Here is a 13,193-nt window from a genome sequence, read left to right as displayed (position 1 = left end):
TGCTTCAAGAAGCAAGGTACCCAGGCTCTTCTACTGCAGCTCTGGTGACTAGCTGGTTCACCACCTTTCGGAGAATTAGAATTAGAATTAGAATTAGAATTAGGAATAGGAATAGGAATAGGAATAGGAATAGGAATAGGAATAGGAAAGGAATAGAATAGAATAGAATAGAATAGAATAGAATAGAATAGAATAGAATAGAATAGAATAGAATAGAATAGAATAGAATAACAAGAGTTGGAAGGGACCTTGGAGGTCTTCTAGTCCAACCCCCTGCTTAGGCAGGAAACCCTACACCACTTCAGACAAAAGGTTATCCAACATCTTCTTAAAAACCTCCAGTGTTGGAGCATTCACAACTTCTGGAGGCAAGTTGTTCCACTGATTAATTGTTCTAACTGTCAGGAAATTTCTCCTTAGTTCTAAATTGCTTCTCTCCTTGATTAGTTTCCACCCATTGCTTCTTGTCCTGCCCTCAGGGGCTTTGGAGAATAGCTTGACTCCCTCTTCTTTATGGCAGTCCCTGAGATATCGGAAGACTGCTATCATGTCTCCCCTGGTCCTTCTTTTCATCAAACTAGACATACCCAGTTCCTGCAACCGTTCTTTATATGTTTTAGTCTCCGGTCCCCTAATCATCTTTGTTGCTCTTCTCTGCACTTTTTCTAGAGTCTCCACATCTTTTTTACACTGGATGCAGTATTGTGTGCCCTTACCAAGGCATTATAAATATAATGAGTATATAATACTGATTACAGTTTCCAGGGCCTGGCAATCAACACTTCCAACTGATTTCCTAATATCAGGCTATCTGTATTTTAATAGGTAATTAAATGTCACCTCTGAAACAAGGGAGAAACTGAGGATTTATTTATTTTTTTCCAGAAATGCCACAACAACAACAACTATTTTATTGTCATTGTACATGTATATACAGTATACCCACACAACGAAATTCACTTAACACCCAAAGACTTAATGTTGTGGATGTCTCCAAACTTTGCTTGTTTGTTTGATTTCTAGAAGTTTGATTTTTAGAAGTTTAGAAGTTGTTGTTCTAACTTTAAATCTATTGGCCTTTCGTTGATCAAAGCTACTGAATGGATTTTTTTTTTTTTTTTACTGAAAATCAATTTTTTAAAAACCCCAAATCATACAGAGAGGAAGATTTATATAATGTATGTAATATCTAAAACTAGCATACTGGATGCATTTGAAAGAAAGCAAATTCTGGCGATGGAATATGCTGGCTTCAATTTTCCCGTATGGAGATCTGAGGGGTGTTGAGTTCCTTGACTGCAAATTGCAGCGGTTTGCCAAACTGTCTAAAAATAAAGAGGGTAGTGAGTGACTTCAATATTTTTCCTTTTGAAATATTGCTATTTTACACCATGCAGCCTAGAATAATCCTTTTTCCTGCATTGGATTTCTCCTTTCCTTCCATTGTCTATTTGCTCACTTGTCCAAGTCACCGTAACTGTCAACATTCTGTCCTGTGCTTGATTTAAATAATTCGTTGTATAAAAATTTGGGGGGCAAACTATTAAGAAAATGACAAATTACACAGTGTAGAGAGTTCACAATGTTTTGTTACCTGGCTGAACTTGAGATTTTTTTTTTTTTTTCAAGTTTCCCTTTCAAACGAAAAAGGATACACTTCCGATACTGTTTTGCAAGTAACACCTATATCCTGCAACCTAGTCTTGAATTAAGGCAATATCTCTATTAAGGGAAATCAGCAGTAATAGCTTCTGCTTAACATAAATTTTAAATAAATCTAGCATTACTTAAATCTACATGCACACGTCTAGAGAGTCACTGTGTTGGGAGTCAAATACAGTACATATTTGAAATAGAACAGCTCCAAGTTCTTTCTCTAGGCCAGGAGTGTCAAACTCGCGGTGTCATGTTGTCGTCACCAGTGGTGGGTTTCAAATTTTTTTACTACTGGTTCTGTGGGTGTGGCTTGGTGGATGTGGCTTGGCTTGGTGGGCGTGGCAGGGGAAGGATACTGTAATATCTCCATTCCCACCCCACTCCAGGGGAAGGATACTGTAAAATCTCCATTCCATCTCAATCCAGGGGAAAGTTACTGCAAAGTCCCCATTTCTCCCGATCAGCTGGGACTCGGGAGGCAGAGAATAGATGGGGGTGGGGCCAGTCAGAATTTTTACTACCGGTTCTCCGAACTACTCAAAATTTCCGCTACCGGTTCTTCAGAACTGGTCAGAACCTGCTGAAACCCACCTCTAGTCGTCATGTGTCGTATTGTGACTTTCCCCCTTTTCGCTAAACCGGGGTGGGCGTGGCCAGCGCATGATGCATCTGGCCCATGGGTCGCGAGTTTGACACCCCTACTCTAGGCATTGAAAAATGGAGTCATTTAGGATGTGTTTTGGGGTCAGCTTTCGCATGAATCAAAACATGGATCTGCAAGGATTGTCTTCTCATAGTAATCCCACATATAGGTGGGCACTGGTTTGATGAGCCTCCTAACTTTGAATTTCTATAATGGAACCCAATCCTTGACTGCATTTCTATAAAGTGGGTTATCCTTTATTCCTTTTAGTGGGGCCATTCCTCTACTTTCTTTTTAAGGAAGAAAGAAGAGGCAATGAGTCACTCTGATAAGGTTGTTGTTGTTAGTTGCGAAGTCATGTCTGACCCATTGTGACCCCATGGACAACATTCATTCAGGCCTTCCTGTCCTCTACCATCCTCTGGAGTCCATTTAAGCTCACACCGATTGCTTCAGTGACTCCATCCAGCCACCTCGTTCTCTGCCGTCCCCTTCTTCTTTTGCCCTCAATCTTTCCCACCATTAGGCTCTTCTCCAGTGAGTCCTTCCTTCTCATTAGGTGGCCAAAGTATTTGAGTTTCATCTTCAGGATCTGGCCTTCTAAAGAGCAGTCAGGGTTGATCTCCTCTAGGACTGACCGGTTGGATCGCCTTGCAGTCCAAGGGACTCACGGGAGTCTTCTCCAGCACCATAATTTCAAAGGCCTCAATTCTTTGGCTCTCAGCCTTCCTTATGGTCCAACTTTCACAGCCATACATTGCAACTGGGAAAACCATAGCCTTGTCTGATAAGGACAGACCTATAATTCATGAAGTATAAAAGTAGGCTCTGTACATTACATAGTTGATGAACTTGCTTCTAAGGTTGACAGACAAAAAGCTGGTGGTTGGTAAATGGGGTAAGGAAGCTGGCCATGCTGTCCGAATAACCCCCTTTTTAATATTAGGGATGTGTTTAGAATTCTTTAATGTAAGCAATTTTCTTCTTTGACATGTATTTTTTTTTCTCTTCTAGCTTTTCGTTGTGGCCTCCAATTTCTTGGAAATATTGCAACAGGGAACCGTGACTCCCAGAATTCAATATGGAAACTTGCTTTCCCTTCTCTTTTCTTGTAAGCATCTGCAGGTGTCACCTTTTTCTCACAAAAAAGGGTAGAGTTGCTTGAAGGTACTTTAATTGTACTTGATTTTAAGCTTCATTGATATTGTTTGCAAGTCTTAAAGTTCTTTGGAGAGAAAAAAAAATGGGGGAATAAGGGATTTGGGAATATATTCTGTGGCTTTCTTCCTCCATGTTAATTTAAAGAGTCAAAACGAGGGTTTCTGTTTTAGATTGGATTAAATTGGATTGCAGGACCACGAGCTTTTCCCTGCGGTTTAAAGATTTATGTTTAATCAAATTCAGGTAGGTGCTTTTTCCATCTTAGGCAAGATCTGCTTTCTGTCATCTGTAGATGCAGATGTTGAAATTCCTTCAGGTTTGGGTATATATCCAGTGAATACCTGGACTAAATAAATAAGTAAAAATGTCAACAGAAAGACTTAATTTGCAGATGCAAAAAGGAACAAGTATGCTTGGTTAGCAAGGACATTTTGGGGCTGTCTTTGAGTCAATATTGATTCCAAGCCAGGGGTGAAATCCAGCAAGTTCTGACAGGTTCTGGAGAACCAGTAGTAGAAACTTTGAGCAGTTTGGAGAACTGGGACCGGAAATATTGAGTAGTACGGAGAACTGGCAAATACCACCTCTGGCTGGCCCAAGAGTGGGGTGGGAATGGAAGTTTTGCAATATCCTACCCCCAGGAGTGGGGAGGGAATGGGGAATTTTGCAGTATCCTTGCCCTGGAGTGGGCTGGGAATGGAGATTTTGCAGTATCCTTCCCCTGCCACGCCCACCAAGCCATGCCCACCAAGCCATACCACACCCACCAAGCCACGCTTTAGTAAATTTTTTAGTAAAAAATTTGGATTTCACCACTGTTCCAGGGGTCTCCAACCTTGGCAATTTTAAGACTTGTGGACTTCAACTCCCAGAGTTCCTCAGCCAGCTTTGCTATCAGTAATGTGCTAAATTTAGGGACGTGGTGGCTCAGTGGCTAAGACGCTGAGCTTGTCAATTGAAAGTTTAGCGGTTCAAATCCCTAGTGCCGCGCAATGGGCTGAGCTCCTGTTACTTGTCCCAGCTTCTGCCAACCTAGCAGTTCGAAAGCACGTAAAAAATGCAAGTAGAAAAATAGGGACCACCTTTGGTGGGAAGGTAACAGTGTTCTATGTGCCTTTGGCGTTTAGTCATGCTGGCCACGTGACCACGGAGACATCTTCAGACAGTGCTGGCTCTTGGGCTTTGAAACGGAGATGAGCACCGCCCCCTAGAGTCGGGAACGACTAGCACATAAGTGCGAGGGGAACCTTTACCTTTACCTTTACTATAGCAGGGGTGTCAAACCCGCGTCATCACGTGACGTATCATGACTTCCCCCCCTTCGCTAAACCGGGCGTGGGCGTGGCCAGTGCGTGACACATCCAGGCCGCGAGTTTGACAGCCCTGTACTATAGTATTCTTTTGTCATTAATACTTGCATATTTTTTTAACCGTATTTATAAAAGTTTGTGAAATACTGAGAGTCGGTATCGATTGGAGCAATGTATAACCCTAGCAAATAGATAAATCGATATTCTGCCCTCAACATTATTTCTTACTGCTAAACACTCCCACTTCCCCCAGTCTCTTCTTGCTGAAAATTTCCAGCCTCCAATCATTTTCATTGTCCCTTACCTCTCTCATTTTGTACAAAACATTTCATAATAACTTTGGTTGTAGAATTATTATAGTTTAACAACTGCTGCCGCCAGTGACTGTTCTTGTTCCTTTCTTTTCTTTTCCTTTCTTTTTTTAAAGGAATTGTTTAAATCATCAGGATGAGAAAATCATTGATTATTGCTCTATGGTTCTTTTCACGTGCCTTAATCCGGAGCTAACCAAACAACTACAGGAACAAAACAACTTGAAAATTGCCCTCCGTGTTCTTCGAGCTTCTAAAAGATGTCCAGAATTGGAATGGATGTATGTATTCTGTTCAACTTTTTCAAAACAGTAACAAGGGGTCTTGCTTAGCTTTTGATAACCTTCCATTCTACAGGGTATACCGTATTTTCCGGAGTATAAGATGCACCTTACTTTATATTTCTATAAACTTGATAGGCTTGATCGCCTTGCAGTCCAAGGGACTCGCAGGAGTCTTCTCCAGCACCAGAGTTCCAAGGCCTCAATTCTTTGGCGCTCGGCCTTTCTTATGGTCCAACTTTCACAGCCATACATTGCAACTGGGAAAACCATAGCCTTGACTATACACGTTTTTGTTGGCAGGGTGATGTCTCTGCTTTTTAGTATGCTGTCTAACTTTGCCATAGCTTTCCTCCCCAGGAGCAAGCATCTTTTAATTTCTTGGCTGCCGTCCCCATCTGTGGTGATCTTAGAGCCCAGGAAAATAAAATCTGTCACTACCTCCATTTCTTCCCCATCTATTTGCCAGGAATTGAGAGGGCTAGATGCCATGATCTTAGTTTTCTTAATGTTGAGTTTCAAGCCATGTTATGATGCCATCATGCAAAAGAAGTGAATTGCGTAATTACATCATATAGTTACCGATGTTACATGACTGATGTTATTTATGGTTGAATTTTTGTACAATCACTAAATCTTGCATGATTTATGTGGAGGCTCCCCGCGGACTTGTGAGCCATAGCTAGACAATCCTCTTTTTCTATAGAGTCAGAATTTACAACTCTTAGCTTTTTTCTGCCTCCCTCCCTTACTTCCTCCCAATTTTTCTTTGCTGACTTTTGGTATTGTCAATTTGCACGGAACAGAATTTATTTTGGGGTAGTTGCATATTTTAATAAAATGATGGATGAGATAGGCCCGTCTATACTTTTTAAATATTTTTAGCCTTTCGAATTCTGGGGGGGGGGGGGGGGGATATAATGACAATGATAGAATCTGGCTTATTTCTATGGAAGATGTTTCCGCCAAAACAGCTGCTTATTTGGTACAGCTTCTTGGATGTCAGAGTAATCTTTTTGCAGGAATAGGAGACGAAAAAGTGCAAAAGTTAGCTTTTGCTAGCTATGGGGTACATGCTCAGTGGGTCCAACTCACCATGTTTTAGATTTAAAAAAAAAATCAACGTAAAATTAATGTTTATACGCTGTTTTTAAAGAAATCGAGGATCAGTGAACATATATCTACATTTGGACTTTTAAAGCAATCCCTGATTTCCCATTTACATACTGGAGGGAGAATATTAATAATTTTATAATTTTGTTACCTGGCTATGTAACTTAGTGGTACTGTAAGAAATATAACTTGACTGCTATCAGTGTGAACTACATTAATACAGGGCAGAGGTGTTAACTTCATTGTTTATTTATAACAACAATATGCCCAACTTTTTATGTGTTTTTCCTAATTTCAGGACCTTGATTGTTACCAGCCATTTGCTGAAATGCCCCGAGTTGGTCAAAGACCTCTATGCCAAATTGAGCGATCCAGAAAGGTAACCCCAAAAACCAGTGTGGGTTTTAGTAGTTAGCATACCATCTAGAGTATCCTGTTCGTATGATTTGGGAGTGGGGGGGGAGGGAAACGGTGTGGTTTTATAGTTGGCACGGAATCCCTAAATAAATGTTTCTGTGTCAGTAATGGTTTTAAATTGGTTGGTTAACATTACAATTCAGCCGCAACTGGCAAGGATTTGGATAGGAGTTTCAGAATCCAGGTTGCTGCCCTGAATTTCTAAAGAAATGCGCAGGCTGGGGATAAACGAAGGGAAGATTTCTTGCTCGGGCCCCGATTTCATAATGCAAAAAAAAAGAATTACTAGCAACCTGCCTTCCATTGAGGACCTGTATACTGCACGAGTCAAAAAGAGGACTGTGAAAATATCTACAGACCAGGGTTGGGTTCTACTTACCTTTACTACGGGTTCGCAGTGGGGGCCGCGCACGCAGAAGCTTCTGTGCATGCGCAGAAGCGTTTTGATGATGTCGGGGTTGGTGGGTGGAGCCTCCCACCGGTTTTACTACCAGTTCTATAGAACCGGTGCGAACTGGGGGGCAACCCACCACTGCTACAGACCCTTCACATCCTGGACATAAATTGTTTCAACTACTACCCTCAAAATGACACTATAGAGCACTGCACACCAGAACAACTAGACACAAGAACAGTTTTTTTCCCGAACGCCATCACTCTGCTAAACAAATAATTCCCTCAACACTGTCAAACTATTCACTAAGTCTGCATTACTATTAATCTTCTCATTGTTCCTATCACCCATCTCCTCCCACTTATGACTGCATGACTGTAACCTTGTTGCTGGTATCCTTAAGATTTATATTGACTGTTTCCCTATGACTATCATTAAGTGTTGTACCTTATGATTCTTGACGAATGTATCTTTTCTTTTATGTACACCGAGAGCTTATGCACCAAGACAAATTCCTTGTGTGTCCAATCACACTTGCCAATACAAAATTCTATTCTATTCTATTCTATTCTATTCTATTCTATTCTATTCTATTCTATTCTATTCTATTCTATTCTATTCTATTCTATTCTATTCTATTCTATTCTAGCATTGTACCCTGCTGCACGGAATGACTCAACCTAACCTCTCATTTCGTAGCTGGAGCGAAAAAATAAAATAAAATAAAACACAGCAAAGTATCTATCTGCCAAATCATTTCAGATACCTTCAACCCTCCAGCCAAATGAAGGGCAAGGTGAACATTTCCCTCTCCCCACCCCCCCAATCAGCCATGTCTTTTTACAAACAAGCCGGCACATGAAATGAAACGAGAGAAGGATATATTAGCAAAGTGAAGAAGATTAGAAATATCAAACAGGATGTTTTGGGTATCAGTAATGTGCTAAATTTTGGGACGTGGTGGCTCAGTGGCTAAGACGCTGAGCTTGTCAATTGAAAGTTCAGCGGTTCGAATCCCTAGGGATTCGATATGGGGGAGCTCACCCCATAATGGGGTGAGCTCCCATTACTTGTCGCAGCTTCTGCCAACCTAGCAGTTCGAAAGCACGTAAAAAATGCAAGTAGAAAAATAGGGACAACCTTTGGTGGGAAGGTAACAGCGTTCCGTGCGCCTTTGGTGTTGAGTCATGCCGGCCACATGACCATGGAGACGTCTTCAGACAGCGCTGGCTCTTTGGCTTTGAAATGGAGATGAGCACCGCCCCCTAGAGTCGGGAACAACTAGCACATATGTGCGAGGGGAACTGTCTCAAATAAACTGCATTTCCAAACAAATAGTCTTTGATGATCTTTCATTTATTGAGCACAACAATCTGTCCCCGAGTCCATCGTAGTCAGCACTGACCTTCTGACCCCAAACCCTCCCTTTCCGTTCCCCAATTCTCTGCGTCTCATTGGCCATCTTCCAAGTCACTCTCCCCATATCTACTACTTCAGCTCACAGGAATGTCCCCCCTCCCAACCCATCTCCTAGGAGATAATATCTTCAGGGAAAATAAGTAGGTGAAGAGTCAAGCGTCCTCTTCTCTTCTTTATGTCAGCACTGGAATGAATATAGCTTGGAGTGCTGACACCTTTACCTTTACCTTTTTAATGTGCTAATATGACTGCATTTTTCCCGGACCAGCTCCATCACAAAAACCAATTTTAGTCAAAAGCATGATAGGGATCCTAGTCCTTACCCATCAGTATTTCGTAATTATGCTTTGAAGGAATTAAATGGAAATCATGATTTTGGTTCAATAAGAGCGCCCAGATTTTAACTACGATTATTAGCACATACTGGGGGATAGCATGCACTGAAACATAAATAAAAGCATCATAACCTAACTTAGTCAGTGGTTAGCTTCCAAACAGGGTTTGCAAACTGTCCAGATGTCCAATGGTGATATGCAACTTTAACTGTGGTTAAAAAACACTGGCATCCCGAATGAAGAATCTTACTAGGCAATACTTTTAAAAACATTAACCATCCAGATAGTTAAAATTTAAAAATGGTATGAAAATCTATAACATATCTTTGTTCCTTGGTCTACGCAACTGCACCGTATGATACATTGGGGATAACCTGAGCACAGATCCAGGCGTGGGATCTTATCTTCAAAATCCTGCAGCGCTTGGACTAGAAGACATAAGCGCTTCCCTGGTCACATTGCCCTGCCTGTTCATAATCATCTTAACCTAAGGCAGGGGTGTCAAACTTGGTTTCATTGAGGGCCGCATCAGGGTTGTGTTTGCCCTTGGGGGCCTGGGGTAGGCGTAGTGGGGTGGGTGTGGCCAGCTTGATGCCACTCCTGTCGGGGGCACCTGTGGTGGCCAAGTACTAAGGCAGGACTTCCCTCAGACCCTCCCTCAGTCATTATAATCTTCCTTCCTTCCTTCCTTCCTTCCTTCCTTCCTTCCTTCCTCCCTCCCTCCCTCCCTCCCTCCCTCCCTTTTCTTCTTTTTCCTTCCCTCTTCATTCTCCTTTCTTCTTCTTTCCCGGCTTTCCTTCTTTTTCCTTCCTTGCTCTCTTCCCATCTTTTTCTTTGCCTTTCCCCGTTTCCTTTCTCCTTTCCTGTCCCCTTCTTGCATGCTCAAATGCAAAAGGGGAAACAGTTCTCCTTTTGTTTTGTTTTTAGTATGTTTTGCTCCGTTTTCACTGGCAGAGGGCTGCAGGAGGCCGTCACGGCAGAAAACGGGGCAAGTTCCATTTTCGCTGACAGAGGCATCGCGGGCCAGTCCTTTGCTGTTTCCAGGGCTGCTCCGCAGGCCAGATCTAAGCACCCCGCGGGCCTTGAGTTTGACACCCCTGACCTAAGGCATCCAAAAAGCAGTCAGAAAGCCTCCCTGCCTAAGACTGTGTGGAAATAATTGATGCGCGGTCTATATTTGTGGGCGGGGACACCATCAGATAAGTGTCCTCTCGGCTTTCTGCAGAGTGTTGCAACCTCCGTCATTTACTCTGATGCCAAGTGTGTAGACCTGCTTACCTCTGCAAGATTCAACCACGGTTAAAAGTTTCTAAAAAAAGGAAATTGGGACTAATGGTGTGGGCAGACTGGGACCGGCTCTGGAGCAGCCTGTCCCATCCCCTGATGTGCTCTTAATGATAAAGCAGGGGTTGGGTGCTAGTTCTGCAGCTGGTGCACTCCTGTTGCTTGCAGCGAAAGGGAAAATATTTCCGCAAACAAATCGAAACATAAAAGACGGGATGGAAAATACTACTTTTCCTTTCTCCATGCCAGCACAAACCCAGAAGGGCCTTTGATGGAACGGTTTGTTCGCTTCAGATCTCCCTACTGTGCTCAGTAGGATTGCTCTGTTAAAATATTTATTCTGATTTCTTTCTTTTTTTTTTTTTAAAGAATCGGTATTCTCTGAATATTGGGAACTTTTTAACCGCCCCAGAAATTTCCTCAGTTATAAATTAGTGGTAGCTTGCGTCTTTCATGATGAATGCTGTAGTCTGCAACCTTAATATCTCGTTTAATGGAATCCTTGATGCTCTCTGAGCTTGCTTGCTTCATTACAGACTAGATACATGGAACATAGAATCATAAAGTTGAAAGAGATGTTGGAGGTCTCTCCCAGCTCTTCTTGAAAACCTCCATTGATGGAGCACCCATAATTTCCAGAGGCAATTTTAATTTAATTTCATTAAAACATTTTAAAAACTTACTCTGCTAATTGGGGTTTTTTTTGTAGCTTGGGTAATATTTATACTTGCTGCTGGTCCCCATTACAGTAGCAAAGAAGGGCTATCTGTATTATCAAATTGCTCTGTAATTCTTGTTAAAGGAGTATATACGCCAGCCTGCCTATTAAGCTTTTGATAACGGCAGAATAGTTCCTCTTTCATCATATAAAAACGTACAGCTTTCGTTCTGAAGAATGATTATTTCAAAAGTTAACAATTTAACAATACGAAACTACCGGACAATGCAAATAGAAATTTTCCTAACGTTTTTTTAAATTTACCATGTTTCCCCCAAAATAAAACCCTCTCTTATATTTTTTTTGAACCCTGAAATAAGTGCTTGGTCTTATTGCCATGCACTCAAAGCCCGATTGGGCTTATTATCAGGAGAGGCCTTATTTTGAGGGAAACAAGGTATATCTTACCTGACTCTCAGCGTTATTTTAATACAGTGATTATTTTGGATAAGAAATTTTTATATTTTTACTCAGTGAGTTTCAAAAACATGAAGTTCTCAAGTGCTTATTAGAAACTGAAGCTGCTGAACATTAATCCTCCACTTCTCAGACTCCACCACCAGGGGTGGGTTCTACTTACCTTTACTACTGGTTCACAGCAGGGCCGCGCACGCTCTTCTGTGCAAGCACAGAAGCGTTTTGATGACGTTGGGGTCGGTGGGCGGAGCCTCCCGCTGGTTTTACGAACCAGGGGCAACCCACCACTGTCCACCACTGACATCTCCCAGTGTACTCTAACAATTTCTTAGTGGGTAGAAGGTTAGGTTGCAAAGAGCAGCTGAAAGGATTGCATATTAAAAATGATATCATGTAATAGACACACACATTTGCAAGAATAAGAGGTTTCCTTAAGGTGGAGTGTCTAGACTAAAAGGGCCATAATTTATTCTTTTTTTTTTTTGAAACAAAAGTTTTTTATTTTTTATATTCAAACAACCAAACATTACACAGTCAATTATCATACATCATTTTATCCCCACCCAATCCCCCCCTCCCCAATTCCCCCCCCCCGACTTCCCAGAGCAAAAACAGGATATAGCATTTAACAAACATAAGCTAAAATATGCTAACTGTTACAAAATTCAAAACTCTCTCACACTTGTTAACTCCCCTTTTAAAAATTATACTTCAACCTTCCTTTTATAAATTCTCTTATCACATTTCACATTTGTAAAAAAAAAAAAACCCAACCCCATAATCTTATTTTAAACATTTTAAAATATCTTAATAAGTTAGCAGGAACATTCTTCAAAATATAAGTTTCAAGACTTTCAAAGAGTTATCCATTAAATGTTAAGTTATCCACCTTTAAACTTCAATACTTTAAAACTACCATAAAATTCAAAAGTTAGCCAACTTTAATTAAATCTTTTAAACAATCCCAAGAAGAGAACGAATTCCCAAGACATACCAACTACAATTTCAAACCCAAAAATTTTTGAAAATAAAAGCAGGGGGCCATAATTTATTCTTTATGTAAATTGGAACTGAGGTGGTGTATCCCCTCCTAGGTATGCTTAGATTCATACAGCCCTCCGAGTCTTGCTGTAGCTGCTGATTGGCTCCCAGTTCTACCAGCATCAAGTTTTCTCTCTTACTTCTAACTATGGAACTGATAATCCATCCCACTTGGTGGCAGGAGTTGTTGTTAGGGATTCACGTCTTTCTTTCCTTAGCAATAGTAATAGCATTTAGACTTGCGTACCGCCCAGTGGTGAAATCCTCCGCGGATTGCTACTGGTTCGCTGCCTGCGCATGTATGGTGCGTGTCGAAAGCACGCTGCACGTGTATGCAAGTGCAGTGCATGCCAAAAGCACGCTGCATGCACAGTGCACACCAAATGCACGCTGCGCACACATGTGCAATGCACACCAAATGCGTGCTTTGCGTGGAAAAAGAAGGCTTAACATGGTAAGTAGAACGGGGGGGGGGGGGAAAGCTGTGCCGCGTAATTTAGATTTGCTAGAAACCAGGATTTCCTGCTTTCTAGCGAATATAAATTGCGCGGCACAGCTGATTGTCGGAAACACCAGTTCGGACGAACCGGTAGTTTTTATCACTACCGGTTTGCCCGAACTGGTGCAAACCGGTAGCATTTCACCCCTGGTACCGCCCCATAGTGCTTTACAGCACTCTCTGGGTGGTTTATA

The 13,193-nt window shown here is 41.7% G+C and overlaps 1 protein-coding gene across 1 annotated transcript in view; it reads left to right on the top strand.

Moving 5' to 3' along the window:
* ATXN10 (ataxin 10) overlaps positions 1–13,193 on the top strand; it is a 76,237-nt gene that overhangs the window by 21,726 nt on the left and 41,318 nt on the right. Inside the window, exons 4-6 of the mRNA XM_070947133.1 lie at positions 3,314–3,410; positions 5,198–5,362; positions 6,774–6,854. Coding sequence (XP_070803234.1) covers positions 3,314–3,410; positions 5,198–5,362; positions 6,774–6,854 — 343 coding nt within the window. The remainder of the gene's footprint in view (positions 1–3,313; positions 3,411–5,197; positions 5,363–6,773; positions 6,855–13,193) is intronic.

The sequence above is a fragment of the Pituophis catenifer genome, unplaced genomic scaffold, assembly GCF_029215685.1.
Source record: "Pituophis catenifer annectens isolate HBS135680 unplaced genomic scaffold, rPitCat1.0.hap2 SCAF_7, whole genome shotgun sequence".
NCBI classification, from domain to species: domain Eukaryota; kingdom Metazoa; phylum Chordata; class Lepidosauria; order Squamata; family Colubridae; genus Pituophis; species Pituophis catenifer.
The sequence above is the reverse complement of the archived record's forward strand: the minus strand, read 5'-3'. Positions and strand labels throughout refer to the sequence as shown.